Source organism: Pongo pygmaeus, chromosome 6 (assembly GCF_028885625.2).
Source record: "Pongo pygmaeus isolate AG05252 chromosome 6, NHGRI_mPonPyg2-v2.0_pri, whole genome shotgun sequence".
Lineage (NCBI taxonomy): Eukaryota > Metazoa > Chordata > Mammalia > Primates > Hominidae > Pongo > Pongo pygmaeus.
The window spans coordinates 611,009-626,276 of NC_072379.2; the positions used below are offsets into that span (position 1 = coordinate 611,009).

At 57.6% G+C, this 15,268-nt stretch overlaps 1 protein-coding gene across 3 annotated transcripts in view; it reads right to left on the reverse strand.

The window, feature by feature from the left end:
- Window positions 1-15,268, reverse strand: part of PRKAR1B (protein kinase cAMP-dependent type I regulatory subunit beta) — a 185,887-nt gene that overhangs the window by 50,816 nt on the left and 119,803 nt on the right. For all 3 annotated transcript variants that reach the window (XM_054494877.2, XM_054494876.2, XM_054494875.2), the window contains exons 5-6: window positions 13,365-13,426; window positions 12,166-12,212 (exon numbers count right to left, since the gene is read on the reverse strand). In XM_054494877.2, coding sequence (XP_054350852.1) covers window positions 12,166-12,212; window positions 13,365-13,426 — 109 coding nt within the window. The remainder of the gene's footprint in view (window positions 1-12,165; window positions 12,213-13,364; window positions 13,427-15,268) is intronic.

Consider the following 15,268-nt stretch of genomic DNA (forward strand, 5'->3'; position numbering starts at 1 on the left):
CAGTTTCCCTAGCTGCACCGTGATGAGCTGGAGCCTGTGATCCCCACGGGGCTCTGCTCTGGGGACCTGTGTGCTTCCTCTCCACCCCAGGCCATTCCTCTGTCCCCACCTCCATCAGCACACACCACTGGGCCCCGATGGAGCCGGGCGGCCTCAAGCGCAGACCTCTCCTGCCAGGGCCTCCCTCCCTACCGGCAGCGCCCGAGCTCCTCGGGCTGGAGTCTGAATGGGCGCCCTATGGCCGGGGGCTGCGGCCGAGCTGTGCCTGGGAAGGAGCCCAGACAAGATTCCCTTTCAGCCCGCGTGGGCCGCTGCCCCCGCACAGGGTGCCTACTATGCATTGACCATCACCACGGTCGGGGTCCGTGCAAGAATGGTGCAGATTGTTTATTATGCAGTGATTATGCAGATTCGGTTACTATAAATTGACACAATACACGCTTTATCCCCTCTGGGTGTCAATGAGCTTAAAGAATAGTTCCCATTGGCAAAGCAGTTCCCATTGGTTGCATATCGGGAAAGAATGGATTGCGATGAATCATGGAATCAATTCTTACTGAAATCAATGACTCATTATCTAGATAATAACTGAGGCACAGAGTCTTCTATCTGAAAGAAAAGGCCACGCAGGTGTGACTCCACAATTAGGTGCAAGCGAGCGCTGGGGAGAACCGGTTGACCACGAACTTTCGGGGGCACAGGGGCGACCGTTGTGCAAAGGCAGACTCCACCTGGCGGGGATGTGGGGATCATCTCCACCTGGCCCACCAGGCTCCCCAGTTCCTGGAGGGAGGCTGGAGCAGGATTACGGGGCAGAAGAAACACCAGCTTCCCCTCAACGATCCCCTCCAGGAATCAGAAGACGGCCGTCCTTCCACGGAGCCAGGGAGTGCCCACCCGCGCATGCAGGGATACGTGGAGGAGGCAGCAACTCCAGTGTTTTCGGGGCGAGGGGACCTCAGATAATGCCCTCCAGAACCTCTGCCTCTTGCTTCTCAAAGGGGACCCAGAGCTGGGGGAGCGCAGGTGATGAAGCCGGGGGAAGGGCCTGTGATGGCCGAGGCACAGCCTGGCCTCCCGCCCCGCAGTGGACACTCCCACTTTGCCTAAGTTTTTGTCAAAACCAGTTTATGGAGGCAGAACTTGCAAATAGGAACGTGCCCAACTCGTGCAGCACAGTGAGTTTCACGTCGCTCAGATCGGGGCCTCACAAACTCCCAGGGAGCTCACCCTGTGGGTCTCACGGTGTCTATCCACGCTGCGGGTGACAGACTCCAGGGTCCACAGCACATCGTGCTGCCAGGAGCATCCCTGTACGTGATGTGCATGCCTGGGGTGGCACTCACTACTGGCTCAGCTTCAGGAGGCATTCTGCACTGAACACCGTCCCCTCCAGCATCCTCTGCACCAAACACCATCGCCCTCCCTCCAGCACCCTCCATACTAAACACTATAACCCTCCAGCACCCTCCACACTAAACACCATCACCCTCCAGCACCCTCCACACTAAATACCATCACCCTCCAGCTCCCTCCACACTAAACACCATCACCTTCCCTCCAGCACCCTCCACACTAAACACCATCACCTTCCCTCCAGCTCCCTCCACACTAAACACCATCACTTTCCCTCCAGCACCCTCCACACTAAACACCATCACCCTCCAGCTCCCTCCACACTAAATACCATCACCTTCCCTCCAGCACCCTCCACACTAAACACCATCACCCTCCCTCCAGCACCCTCCACTAAACACCATCACCCTCCAGCTCCCTCCACACTAAATACCATCACCTTCCCTCCAGCTCCCTCCACACTAAATACCATCACCCTCCCTCCAGCACCCTCCACACTAAACACCATCACCTTCCCTCCAGCACCCTCCACTAAACACCATCACCCTCCAGCTCCCTCCACACTAAATACCATCACCTTCCCTCCAGCTCCCTCCACACTAAATACCATCACTTTCCCTCCAGCACCCTCCACACTAAATACCATCACCTTCCCTCCAGCACCCTCCACACTAAATACCATCACCCTCCCTCCAGCACCCTCCACTAAACACCATCACCCTCCAGCTCCCTCCACACTAAATACCATCACCTTCCCTCCAGCTCCCTCCACACTAAATACCATCACCTTCCCTCCAGCACCCTCCACACTAAACACCATCACCTTCCCTCCAGCACCCTCCACACTAAACACCATCACTTTCCCTCCAGCACCCTCCACTAAACACCATCACCCTCCAGCTCCCTCCACACTAAATACCATCACCTTCCCTCCAGCTCCCTCCACACTAAATACCATCACTTTCCCTCCAGCACCCTCCACACTAAATACCATCACCCTCCCTCCAGCACCCTCCACTAAACACCATCACCCTCCAGCTCCCTCCACACTAAATACCATCACCTTCCCTCCAGCTCCCTCCACACTAAATACCATCACCTTCCCTCCAGCACCCTCTGCACTAAACACCATCACCTTCCCTCCAGCTCCCTCCACACTAAATACCATCACCTTCCCTCCAGCACCCTCTGCACTAAACACCATCACCCTCCAGCACCCTCCACACTGAACACCATCACCCTCCAGCACCCTCTGCACTAAACACCATCACCCTCCCTCCAGCACCTTCCACACTAAACATCATCACCCTCCAGCATGCTCCACACTAAACACCATCACCCTCCCTCCACCACCCTCCACACTAAACACCATCACCTTCCCTCCAGCACCCTCCACACTAAACACCATCACCCTCCCTCCAGCACCCTCCACACTAAACACCATCACCTTCCCTCCAGCTCCCTCCACACTAAATACCATCACCTTCCCTCCAGCACCCTCCACACTAAACACCATCACCCTCCCTCCAGCACCCTCCACACTAAACACCATCACCCTCCAGCTCCCTCCACACTAAATACCATCACCTTCCCTCCAGCTCCCTCCACACTAAACACCATCACCTTCCCTCCAGCACCCTCTGCACTAAACACCATCACCCTCCAGCTCCCTCCACACTAAATACCATCACCTTCCCTCCAGCACCCTCTGCACTATACACCATCACCCTCCCTCCAGCACCCTCCACACTAAACATCATCACCCTCCAGCACCCTCTGCACCAAACACCATCACCTTCCTCCAGCACCCTCCACACTAAACACCATCACCCTCCAGCTCCCTCCACACTAAATACCATCACCTTCCCTCCAGCACCCTCTGCACTAAATACCATCACCCTCCCTCCAGCACCCTCCACACTAAACACCATCACCCTCCCTCCACCACCCTCCACACTAAACACCATCACCCTCCCTCCAGCACCCTCCACACTAAACACCATCACCTTCCCTCCAGCACCCTCCACACTAAACACCATCACCCTCCCTCCACCACCCTCCACACTAAACACCATCACCCTCCCTCCAGCACCCTCCACACTAAATACCATCACCTTCCCTCCAGCACCCTCTGCACTAAATACCATCACCCTCCCTCCAGCACCCTCCACACTAAACACCATCACCCTCCCTCCACCACCCTCCACACTAAACACCACCACCCTCCCTCCAGCACCCTCCACACTAAACACCATCACCCTCCAGCACCCTCCACACTAAACACCATCACCCACCACACTAAACACCATCACCTTCCCTCCAGCACCCTCTGCACTAAACACCATCACCCTCCCTGCAGCACCCTCCATACTAAACACTATAACCCTCCAGCACCCTCCGCACTAAACACCATCACCCTCCAGCACCCTCCGCACTAAACACCGTTCCAACAGGGGAAACTCCCTCCAGCACCTTCCACACGGAACACCTTCACCCTCCCTCCAGCACCCTCTGCACTTCTGTTCCGATGCAGAGGCCTCTTGCTGAGCCACGAAAGCAGTGTGGACTCAGAAGATGTGGACCTGAGGTCAGGAGGGTTTGCTTGACATGGGAGAGCCAGAGGCAGGTGACATCTTGTGCCCAAGGAGGTGAGTGAGCCTCTTGGCCCCTTCAGGGAATGAGGACACCACCCCCTCGAATGGCTGCCCAGGGAAGTGGCAGGACACCCCCCTCCCTTGGCAAAGAGCATGGGGATCCCGGGAGCAGAGAAGGGTGAGTCTCCACAGAGCCAGCCCGGGACAGCCGCACCTCCCAGCTTTCTGGGGTTCTGCCTCAAACGGGGGATCCGTGGCTGCTGCCGCTGCAGGCAGGACCCAGGGAAGCTGGACGAGGACGCGCTGCCCGTGAGGCCGGGAGAAGCCCAAGGCCTCCGAGAGCTCCCTCCACAGCCTCAGAGGAAACCATTGTGCGGGTCCCACAGACGGCCAGGGCCACACTGTGCTCGGCCGCCCAGAGGACAAAGGGGCCATCCTTCTCAGGACACTGGCCACTGTCACCACTCCCGGCGCAGTGCGGGCCCCACCCCAGCTGGTACGCAAAGGGGCTACTTCTTGTTGTGTTTCATTTTTTTGTTTTCTCTTTTTTTTTTTTTTTTTTTGTGAGACAGAGTTTCGCTCTTGTTCCTCAGGCTGGAGTGCAATGGTGCAATCTCGGCTCACCGCAACCTCTGCCTCCCAGGTTCAAGCGATTCTCCCGCCTCAGTCTCCCGGATTACAGGCACCTGCCACCACGCCCAGCTAATTCTGTATTTTTAGTAGAGACGGGGTTTCTCCACGTTGGTCAGGCTGGTCTCAAACTCCTGACCTCAGGTGATCCACCCACCTCGGCCTCCCAAAGTGCTGGGATTACAGGCGTGAGCCACCATGCCTGGCTTCTCTTCTTTTAAAAGAAGAAACGATGGGGGTCCCCCGCGGGGCAGCATTTACACCCCACCATCACTGCAGCTTCTCTGGCGCCGAGCCCACACTTGGCTCGGCCCTGCCCCCCTCCCACCTTCACTCACTCACCCTCTGTGTTTAGAAGTAGATGGTGGGGTGGGGGTGCCAGGGGCTGGGGGAGGCGCACGGGCAGGCCCCCCTCCCACCTTCACTCACTCACCCTCTGTGTTTAGAAGTAGATGGTGGGGTGGGGGTGCCAGGAGCTGGGGGAGGCACACGGGCAGGCTCCTCGCCCACCTTCACTCACTCACCCTGTGTGTTTAGAAGTAGATGGTGGGGTGGGGGTGCCAGGGGCTGGGGGAGGCACACGGGCAGGCTCCCCTCCCACCTTCACTCACTCACCCTGTGTGTTTAGAAGTAGATGGTGGGGTGGGGGTGCCAGGGGCTGGGGGAGGCACACGGGCAGGCCCCCCTCCCACCTTCACTCACTCACCCTGTGTGTTTAGAAGTAGATGGTGGGGTGGGGGTGCCAGGGGCTGGGGGAGGCACACGGGCAGGCTCCCTCCCACCTTCACTCACTCACCCACCCTCTGTGTTTAGAAGTAGATGGTGGGGTGGGGGTGCCAGGGGCTGGGGGAGGTGCCCGGGCAGGGAGTGTGTAATGCGGACAGAGCCTCAGTTTAAGAAGACAAGAACATTTGGGAAGTGGACAGTGGTGACGGTTGTAAAACAACGTGAATATGCTTAATGCCACCGAACTCCACAAAATGCTTAGAATGGTCAGTGTGGTGTGTCTTTTACTACAATTAAAGTAGGGCCGAGGGCGGTGGCTCACACCTGTCATCACAGCACTTTGGGAAGCACAGGTGGGAGGACTGCTTGAAGCCAGGAGTCTGAGACCAGCCTGGGCAACACAGCAAGACCCCGTCTCTGCAAAAAACTTTAAAATTAGCTGGACATGGTGGTGCACAGCGGTAGTCCCAGCTTCTTGGGAGGATTGCTTGAGCCCAAGAGTTCAAGGCCGCAATGAGCTATGATCACGCCACTGCACTCCAGCCTGGGCAACAGAGCAGGACCCTAACCCAAAAAAATAAAAAACGAATTTTAAAAACACACAGAACACAAGACACACCCTGAATAACATCTGATCAGATTGCCAGGCCGAGGTGCCCTGCTCCGGGATCACCAAGCTGAGGCGCCCTGCTCTAGGGTACACCCAGCTGCCCGGCAGTGCTCCCCAGATCGCCAAGCCGAGGCGCCCTGCTCCGGGGTACACCCAGCTGCCTGGCGATGCTCCCCAGATCGCCAAGCCGAGGTGCCCTGCTCCAGGGTACACCCAGATGCCTGGCGGTGCTCCCCAGATCGCCAAGCCGAGGTGCCCTGCTCCAGGGTACACCCAGATGCCTGGCAGTGCTCCCCAGATCGCCAAGCCGAGGTGCCCTGCTCTGGGGTACACCCAGATGCCTGGCGGTGCTCCCCAGATCGCCAAGCCGAGGTGCCCTGCTCCAGGGTACACCCAGCTGCCTGGCGGTGCTCCCCGGCCCCCCAGAAAGAGCTCTTCCCCCAGACGTGTTGTGTGAAACCAAGGGAAGCCCGGGACGGCCAGTGTCAGTGGGGATGACGTGACGCCTGGGATGGGGAGCAAAAAGAGGGAGTTGGGATAACAGGGGCCCGAAAACAATCGGGGAAGAGTCGAGCCCCAAACAGGGCTTGGAAGGGAGCTACGTTCCTGGGCCTGTGAAGTCAGCAGCTGAGTGTCCTTTTAAGTAGAAATGCTATGTTCCATGAATAAAATACATTGGAAGATATTTTTATACTTAGAAAAATGGATTATAGCTCTTGGCAACACACAGACGGCAGCAGGCACTTTGGGAGTCTCTGGAAAACCGTAATTCAAACCGAACCTGGTGCTCTTGGCATTTTGTCACCTGGCCGTCCCCCTGGACGCGGCTGGTCAGAGGGCAGTGTCCACCCTGCAGAAGTGGGTGACGTCCACCTCCAAGCTCTGCTGGCTTAAAGGGCCAGGGCCAGGTCCTTGTGGGGATGGCTTCCTGCTGGGCCTCGGGCACTTGGCTGGGTGCAGTTAAATGCCCACAGCAAACGGCCGTCCCTTCCCGCCACCCAGAATAAAACCAGGGAAAACCGCTAGCCTCAGGAACCCACTCAGACCCCTGGGTAGCCCTAGTCCTGCAGCCCCAAACCCGGGGAACATCCATCCCATTGCCCCAGGGAGGCGATTTACAGAAACCAGCAAACAAAATGCAGCACCCAGGGTTCACACAGCAGCTGGACGGGGCTGCCTGGGGCTGCCATGCGGCCATTTCCCCAGGCGCTGTAATAACAGTAATTATTATAATACATATGCCCATAACTCACCCGGGCTACCCGACATGCCACTTTTTCATTCCAGATTCCTTACTGAGCATCCTTTGATTCCCTCAAATGTGGCCTTCACCCACACGGGCCCTGCGGATTTACCCTGCACGCGAAGGGCCTCCCACATCACAGGAGAGCCCCTGCAGGCAGCTCCTGTGCCTGGCCCCACCCGGCCCCGCCGGACACTCCCTGACACCCACCCCTGTCCTGGCTGGAATATCTGAGATTGATGGAGGTGCTTGGTGTTCGTGCTCAGCCGCCCGGGACCCGCGGGACGGCCCCATAAGTCACTGCTGGTTCCCGCAGGGGGCCCGGCCATCCCACGTGAGCCTGTAGCCAGGAAGCGGGCATCCACCCACGGGGCTCAGACATCCTGGCTCTGGAGGGCCGGGTCCAGCAGGGGCCTTAAAGCTGCCTTTGTGCCTGACCCGGGGGCTGGGGAGGGGCAGGGACGGGTGGGGGAGGGGGAGGGGGAAGGGGAGGGATTTGCCAGGACAATATATTTGGGGAACTCCAGTTACACAAGGGTGACCTCACTCTTTCCTTTCTCAAAATTGCCTCCCAACGTCCCCGGGCCTGGCGAGAAGCCAGGCAGGACGCCACGACGCGTCATGTCTGAGAGAAAACCATCTCCCCTCCACTCAGGCTTCAGCCCCGACCCCACGCTAACTGGGCCAGGGCAGGGGCTGGGCTGGGAGGGGACCCAGTGAGCTCAGGGCTGGAGGAAACTGTCCCTGCTTTGAAGTGGCTCCGGGACCGGCCTCTTCCACCGCCCTGTCATGTATGAAGGAGTTACAGACGGCGGCGGGAGGAGGGGGGTCTGTCCTGCTGGAAGGACGGAGGGAAGGGAGATGCCTCACTGAGTCCAAAGGTCGAGAGGTGGGTGGGGATTCTGCGAGGAGGAGGAGGAGGAGGAGGTCCCGCCAAGGTTGGCCGGGACAGCAACACCTCCCGGCCCCTTTGCCGAGGTCCTGGCCCAGGTGGGGCTCCCAGGAGCCTGGAGGCCAACAGCAGAAAGACAGGGACCTGATCCCTCCAGCAGTCCCAGCTGCCGGCCCCTCACACCGTCACCTCTCCCAGGAAGTCCTCAGCATGCTGCCGGCTGGGGCCTGGCGCTGGGGCAGGAGGGTGGCCACCCGCACTGAAGATTAGGACAAGCCTGGGGCGTGGGTGGCGGGCGTTTCCTCTGTGGGGTGGACAAGGCTCTTGTGGTGCGTGTGTTGGGGACATGAGATGGGGTGGGGCAGCTGCCAGGCGGCCAATGGGTTCCTGAATGAAGAGGCACAGGAGCTGCGCAGACAGAGGCCCCATCACCCCACACCAGGTACCAAGAGCAGAACCTCAGGAGGGTTATCTCAGTCTTCCCGGCAGCAGTGAGCTCTGTTCGTTTTTCTGAGTAATATGGAAATGGCACGGCTCAGTCACACAAGGGCCTGGGCAAAGGTCAGGGCCAGCAAAGAACACAGCCGGGGTCCTCTGAGTCCCGAGTCCACGCGGTCCTGACCCCATCCACCACCCTCCTCGAGACATGACAAGTTAGGTGGGAACATAACCTGGGAGCCCCATGTTGGTTTCAGGCTCCACAAGGGAACTCCGGGTAAAGGGTTTGTCTCTTCCACATCTGTTCATTTCGGAGAAGCAAAGAACGTGGAAAACAGAATTCCTGGGGGTGGCCTTAACTCCAAGCTCTGCTGATGCAAACTGGCACCTTGAAGATGCCTTTGGAATTTAATTGGAAGATTTGAATGACATGGGCAGACACAGAAGAGGGAGAGGCATTCCACAGGGGAGGAAAGGCCTCAGTGGGGACCTATGGGGCTCCCAGGCCCACTGCAGGGAGGCAGGTCCTCGGTCATCTGCTGAGGCCAGTATCTATTAAAGCCCAGGCGCAGATAGATGAGCTGGGCCTGGCGGGGTCTTGTGGGATGTGTAGGAGTTCGTGAGGCAGAGCAGGAATGAAAGCAGAGGGGATAGGAGGGGCAGAACCAGAGTCAGGACATTCATTGGCTAATTTCCTGTTCTTGGTCCCTTTCCCCCATTAAGCCACAACCTCCCCCACACCAGAGCAGGCACCAGGTCCTCCCCGTCACAAATGCCAGGCATAAAGCAGGCACTCAATAAACATCCAGGAAGGAGATGGCAGGGGGAGGAGGTGACACCAGGACCCAGAGTGGAGAGGGTGGGGGAGGAGGTGACACCAGGACCCAGAGTGGAGGGGATGGGGGAGGAGGTGACACCAGGACCCAGAGTGGAGGGGATGGGGGAGGAGGTGACACCAGGACCCAGAGTGGAGAGGGTGGGGGAGGAGGTGACACCAGGACCCAGAGTGGAGAGGGTGGGGGAGGAGGTGACATGGTGACACCAGGACCTAGAGTGGAGGGGATGGGGGAGGAGGTGACACCAGGACCCAGAGTGGAGAGGGTGGGGGAGGAGGTGACACCAGGACCCAGAGTGGAGAGGGTGGGGGAGGAGGTGACACCAGGACCGAGAGTGGAGAGGGTGGGGGAGGAGGTGACACCAGGACCCAGAGTGGAGAGGGCGGGGGAGGAGGTGACACGGTGACACCAGGACCTAGAGTGCAGGGGATGGGGGAGGAGGTGACACGGTGACACCAGGACCTAGAGTGCAGGGGATGGGGGAGGAGGTGACACCAGGACCCAGAGTGGAGAGGGTGGGGGAGGAGGTAACACGGTGACACCAGGACCCAGAGTGGAGGGGATGGGGGAGGAGGTAACACGGTGACACCAGGACCCAGAGTGTGAACTGGAAGAGGGGCTGTGAGTAGCACGAGATTTGGGGCTGGGATAAAGCGGTGGGTCCAGTCAGGAACCTGCCCATCCCATACCTCCCGCAGAGGCGGCTCTGCCCTCAGCACTGCTGACCACTGGGCAGGCCTGGGCTGCCAGGGTCTCTCTGGGATCAGCCCTGCCCCATCTGCTGGGGGCTAAGCCCCATTCCCTGAAGCCCCCCATCAGGCCCTGGTGTCTGGATACCAGGCACAACGGGGCCACCTCCTGGGACGGGCCCAGGCCCCAGGACGATGCCCGGCTGGGACGCTGGCCGCATCCTCCTCTGTCTTCTCTATTTCCTGGGCTAGGCTTTTTTTAAACTCGAAGCAAAGCCAGCAGGAGATGACTCTGTGGCTGGCAGCCGAGCCCAGGGTTGACCTGCCAGTGCCGCCCTCCAGCCTTCCCCCCCACACTTCCTCTGAGGCCGGGCAGTCCCCGGGACCTTTGGCACCTGCCTCAGTTTCCGTCCCTGGGGGAGACAGGAGCACCCCCACTCCCTGACACAAAGGTCTGCCCCAGAGGCTCGGTCTAGGGGCCCAGCCCGTGGGTTCCGGCTCAGGACAGAGCACACCAGGGAGAAGAGAAACCGGCTCTTTTTCCGCCTGCGCGGGCCAGGCCCGAGGCACGTGCCCCTCGCGGGGAGGTGGGACCCCTGAGTCATTTCCTGTGCTATCAGCTCCGGAAGCAGAGTGGGCCTGCTCAGGTTCCCAGAAACATGGCGCGATGGGGGACAGACTCCGCGGCTGCCACGGAAACAAATGAGTAAATGCCCTCCCCAGAATAGTGTGGCCTGGACAGAGGCACAGCCACCGGAGGCCAAACCTCGAAATAGCTCGTGCTGGGTAGCCGGGGGTGGCGTTGCCTGCACGGCAGAGTGAGGAGGCCGCCTCTCGGGGCAGGTGGACAAGGAGAAGGGCAGGCAGGCATCCCAGACCCAGAGATGACTCAGCCAGCCTGGGAAGCAGTGACCGTCTCGGGTAGCAGAACCCCCAAAGCGTCCTGCACTGTGGGGGCTTCCAGTCTGTGTGCAGAAAGGCCGTAAAGAGATGGTCTCATGAGATGTCATCACCACGAGCCGCAGAGGGTCCTACAAGGGAGGCGTGGGACATGTCTGCTGATGCCCACTGGGAAGTGACATTTAGCAGAGAGCAGAAGGAGAAGCAAGAGCTAACGGGGTTCCCGGCAGAGCGGGGGACACACACCAAGGCCCTGGGGCCGCCAGTGCAGGCGGATTCCAGGAACCGAGGGAGGATGGTGTCACTGAGGTCTTTCCCGCTGACTCCGTCAGGGGCTCGGGCCTGATTCAAAGGGAAACAAACTCCTAGCGGGTGTTTTCCCAGAGGCTGCGCCATCAGCTCCGCACCGGCAAGGTCAGGCCGCCATGCGGGGGTCGGCCTGCGGAACAGGAGCCCAGCAGGGGAAGAGGGGGCCTCAAAGCCTTCATACCAGAGCACCCGGGCTCTAAACTGGACGGCAGAAGAGATGGGAACCAGAGGCTCTGGGCAAGACTGGGCTGCGGGGCCAGGGGTGATGTCATATGCCACGTGTTTTATACATGTATGTATCTATTTTATACATACACATACACATGGCCTGGCCATGGGGCACGAGACAGGGTCTCCAGAGGAGGGGAAGCTTCTCCTTCCAAAACAGTGGGAGCATCTCATAAAAGACGCTCTTGAGACAAACGTGGGAAGATGACACAGTGAGATCCGACTCACGGCTTGGACGTTCCAAGCTGGGAGCCCAACACAGGCGCAAAAGGCAGCCATTGTTTGAACGTGAAGTCGTCGGTCCTACGGGGTCTGTAAGCACATGGCTCTCCCACCCACTTTGAGATGTTAACGTCCCATGTGGTGGGTGAGCCTGGGTATTCACCGGCCTCGGATCTGGAGACGGCGCTGGGTCAAACAGAACCGCCCTGGCCAGCACCCAGCAGTCCCAGCCCAGGGGCGAGCGGAAGACAGCGGCCCTGGAAGACCTGAGGTCGCTGCCGGCACCTGCCAGCATCATCCTCGTTTCGCTCTGCACTTCTCATATTCCCATATTCTCTTCTAAGAGACAGCAGTTGCATTTCTGGATTAAAACACTAGAAATACGGCACTCAGCGCAGTGTTTGTTGGGGGCCTGGTGCTGCCTGGAGGGCAAGTCTTCACACCGGACACGCAAAGACGCGCTATTTTCCAAAGACAGTTAGCGACACTCACATCCACTTCCCCTTGATCAATGACATAGAAGTTGTCTCCTTCATTCCCTGTAACAAAAGAAGAAAAGTCAACAGATACAAAGTACATCAAGACATACAAGTTACAGTTTCTCTTGCAAACAACTTTTGCAACACTGTTGCAGAGACCCTCATGGGCAACATCCTGGGTGCTATCAATTCTTTTAATGACAAGATTATGGAAACATTGAGATAACTTGTTAAAGAGCCTGTTCTTAAGTTTCATTAGTGAACTTTCTCTAAACAATGACAGGTGTTTTTCTTTTTGTTTGTTTTTTGTTTTTTTGAGATGGAGTCAGGCTCTCGGCTCACTGCAACCTCCACCTTCCAGGTTCAAGCGATTCTCCTGCCTCAGCCTCTGGAGTAGCTGGGATTACAGGCACCTGCCACCATGCCCAGCTAATTTTTTTGTAGTTTTAGTAGAGATGGGGTTTCACCATGTTGGCCAGGCTGGTTTCGAACTCCTGACCTCAGGTGATCCACCCGCCTTGGCCTCCCAAAGTGCTGGGATTACAGGCGTGAGCCACCGCGCCCGGCCTAACAATGAGTGTTTTATACATGTATGTGTGTATGTGTGTATATATATAATATATATATATAATTTTATATTACTTTAGTTTTATACATATATATTTTATTTTATATTTACTTAGTTTTATACATACATGTATCTATTTTACACATACACACATATGTATATACGTGTACATATACGTATACATGTATACAAATATGTGTGCACATATACGTGCATATATAGGTACGCATATACGCATATTATATGTGTGTATGTATGTATAAGTATATATATACTTTTGAAATTTGAGACAGAGCCTTACTCTATCACCTAGGCTGGAGTGCAACGGCGCAATCTCAGCCCACTGCAACCTCCGCCTCCCAGGTTCAAGCGATTCTCCTGCCTCAGCCTCTGGAGTAGCTGGGATTGCAGGCACCGGCCACCACGCCCAGCTAATTTTTATTTTTAGTAGAGACAGGATTTCACCATGTTGGTCAGGATGGTCTCGAACCCCTGACCTCAGGTGATCTGCCCACCTCAGCCTCCCAAAGTGCTGGGATTACAGGCGTGGGCCATCGTGCCTGCCCTTATACTTTTTTTTTTTTTAAGTGCATAGTCCATTTTTCCCCTCTGGGCTTTGGCTCAGAGGAGCAGGCAGAACATACCTTGCTGTATAACGGTCTCCCCAGCGATGTGAGTGACAGGGAACATAGCATCGAATATGTCACTGAAAAGCAAAACACGCCAAATTAGGGCTGCAGGCGGCACAGGGACATTTAAGCCCTTCCTCCCCTCATTTCACAGTCTTGTGTAAATCGCTTCACAGTCATCGGGGAAAATGAGAAAATCCATGAGAGTTCAAAGAAGAAAACTGAAATCCTTCATGACCCGAGGGCCGGAGATGGCACCGCGAGCCCTAGGCACACAACCTCCCAGCCCCATTTCTGTTCCGTGCACAGACGCAGTTTGCTGTTTTGGTTTTTACAGAAATGGGGTCACACCATACACGCATTTTGAACTCCATTTAGAAAAACAAAAGTAACAATAGATTGTGAACATTCTCCCGTCAGTAAATACAATTCTACTAGAATACAACCAGCAATGTTGATGACATGTTTTCTGCATTTTTTTTCCTTTCAGGGAGAACACTTTCAGTCGAAGGAGAAGCCTGGGACCCTTGACACAGAAGTGACATGTGCATTCGGAACCTCTCTGTGGAAAACACAGACCCTTCGTGACACGCAAACTCGAAGCCGGTGAGGACGAGTCTCGGGGCTGCGCCAAGCAGGAAGCCTGGCTGTCCAATGTTCCAAATCTGGATGAGAAATGGACCACGCAGACAGGACCCAAGGGGCATGGGGGAGCTGGCAGGGGTGCCCGGGAAAAGTGGGGAAGCACCCATCAGCCAGGAAGGTAGAGAGGCACCTGCCCCAGAACACGGTGCCAGCGTCGCACTCTTAATAATAGACGCAATAACCACCTTCGGAGACCGGACTTCTCAACAAGCACTCAGCCCACAATGTGACACAGAGAAACCAGAGACCCAGGCAGGGAGTGCACCCACGGGGACACTCCGAGGGCGGCCTCCTGCCTGCCCTGATTACTTAAAAAGAAGATTCTTGGAAACCTTTGCGGGCCCACAGGTGCACCCTGACTCCCAGGGATGGGGGCTGAGCCACCCAGGAAACAAATAGGAAATCAAAGATCCAGACAGCCCTGACCCTCCTGATTCCAGGGTCCATAAATAAGTCATTCTTAAAATAGTGGTTGTTTTCTCTCTATTTAAGAATGCTTCTTTTTTGAGTCCTTGTTCCCAACTTCCCTGGCAACTCAGTTTCCTGTTTCCTCCGGGAGGGGGGCAGAACTGCAGGAGGGGTCAGCGTGTGGCAGGGCTGTAGGGAGGGCTGGGGGCCTCCACTGTCCTCCCACCTGGGGAGGGGTCAGTGGGTGGCAGGGCTGGGGGAGAGCTGGGGGCCCTCCACTGTCCTCCCACCTGAGGAGGGGTCAGTGGGTGGCAGAGCTGGGGGGAGAGCTGGGGGCCCTCCACTGTCCGCCCACCTGAGGAGGGGTCAGTGGGTGGCAGGGCTGGGGGAGAGCTGGGGGCCCTCCACTGTCCGCCCACCTGAGGAGGGGTCAGTGGGTGGCAGAGCTGGGGGGAGAGCTGGGGGAGAGCTGAAGCCTCCACTGTCCTCCCACCTGAGGAGGGGTCAGTGGGTGGCAGAGCTGGGGGAGGGCTGAAGCCTCCACTGTCCTCCCACCTGAGGAGGGGTCAGTGGGTGGCAGAGCTGGGGGAGGGCTGAAGCCTCCACTGTCCTCCCACCTGAGGAGGGGTCAGTGGGTGGCAGAGCTGGGGGGAGAGCTGGGGGCCCTCCACTGTCCGCCCACCTGAGGAGGGGTCAGTGGGTGGCAGGGCTGGGGGAGAGCTGGGGGCCCTCCACTGTCCGCCCACCTGAGGAGGGGTCAGTGGGTGGCAGGGCTGGGGGAGAGCTGGGGGCCCTCCACTATCCGCCCACCTGGGTGGTGGGGCTTGGCCATGCTGCCCCAGTCCCAGTCCCAGGCACCTGGCCCC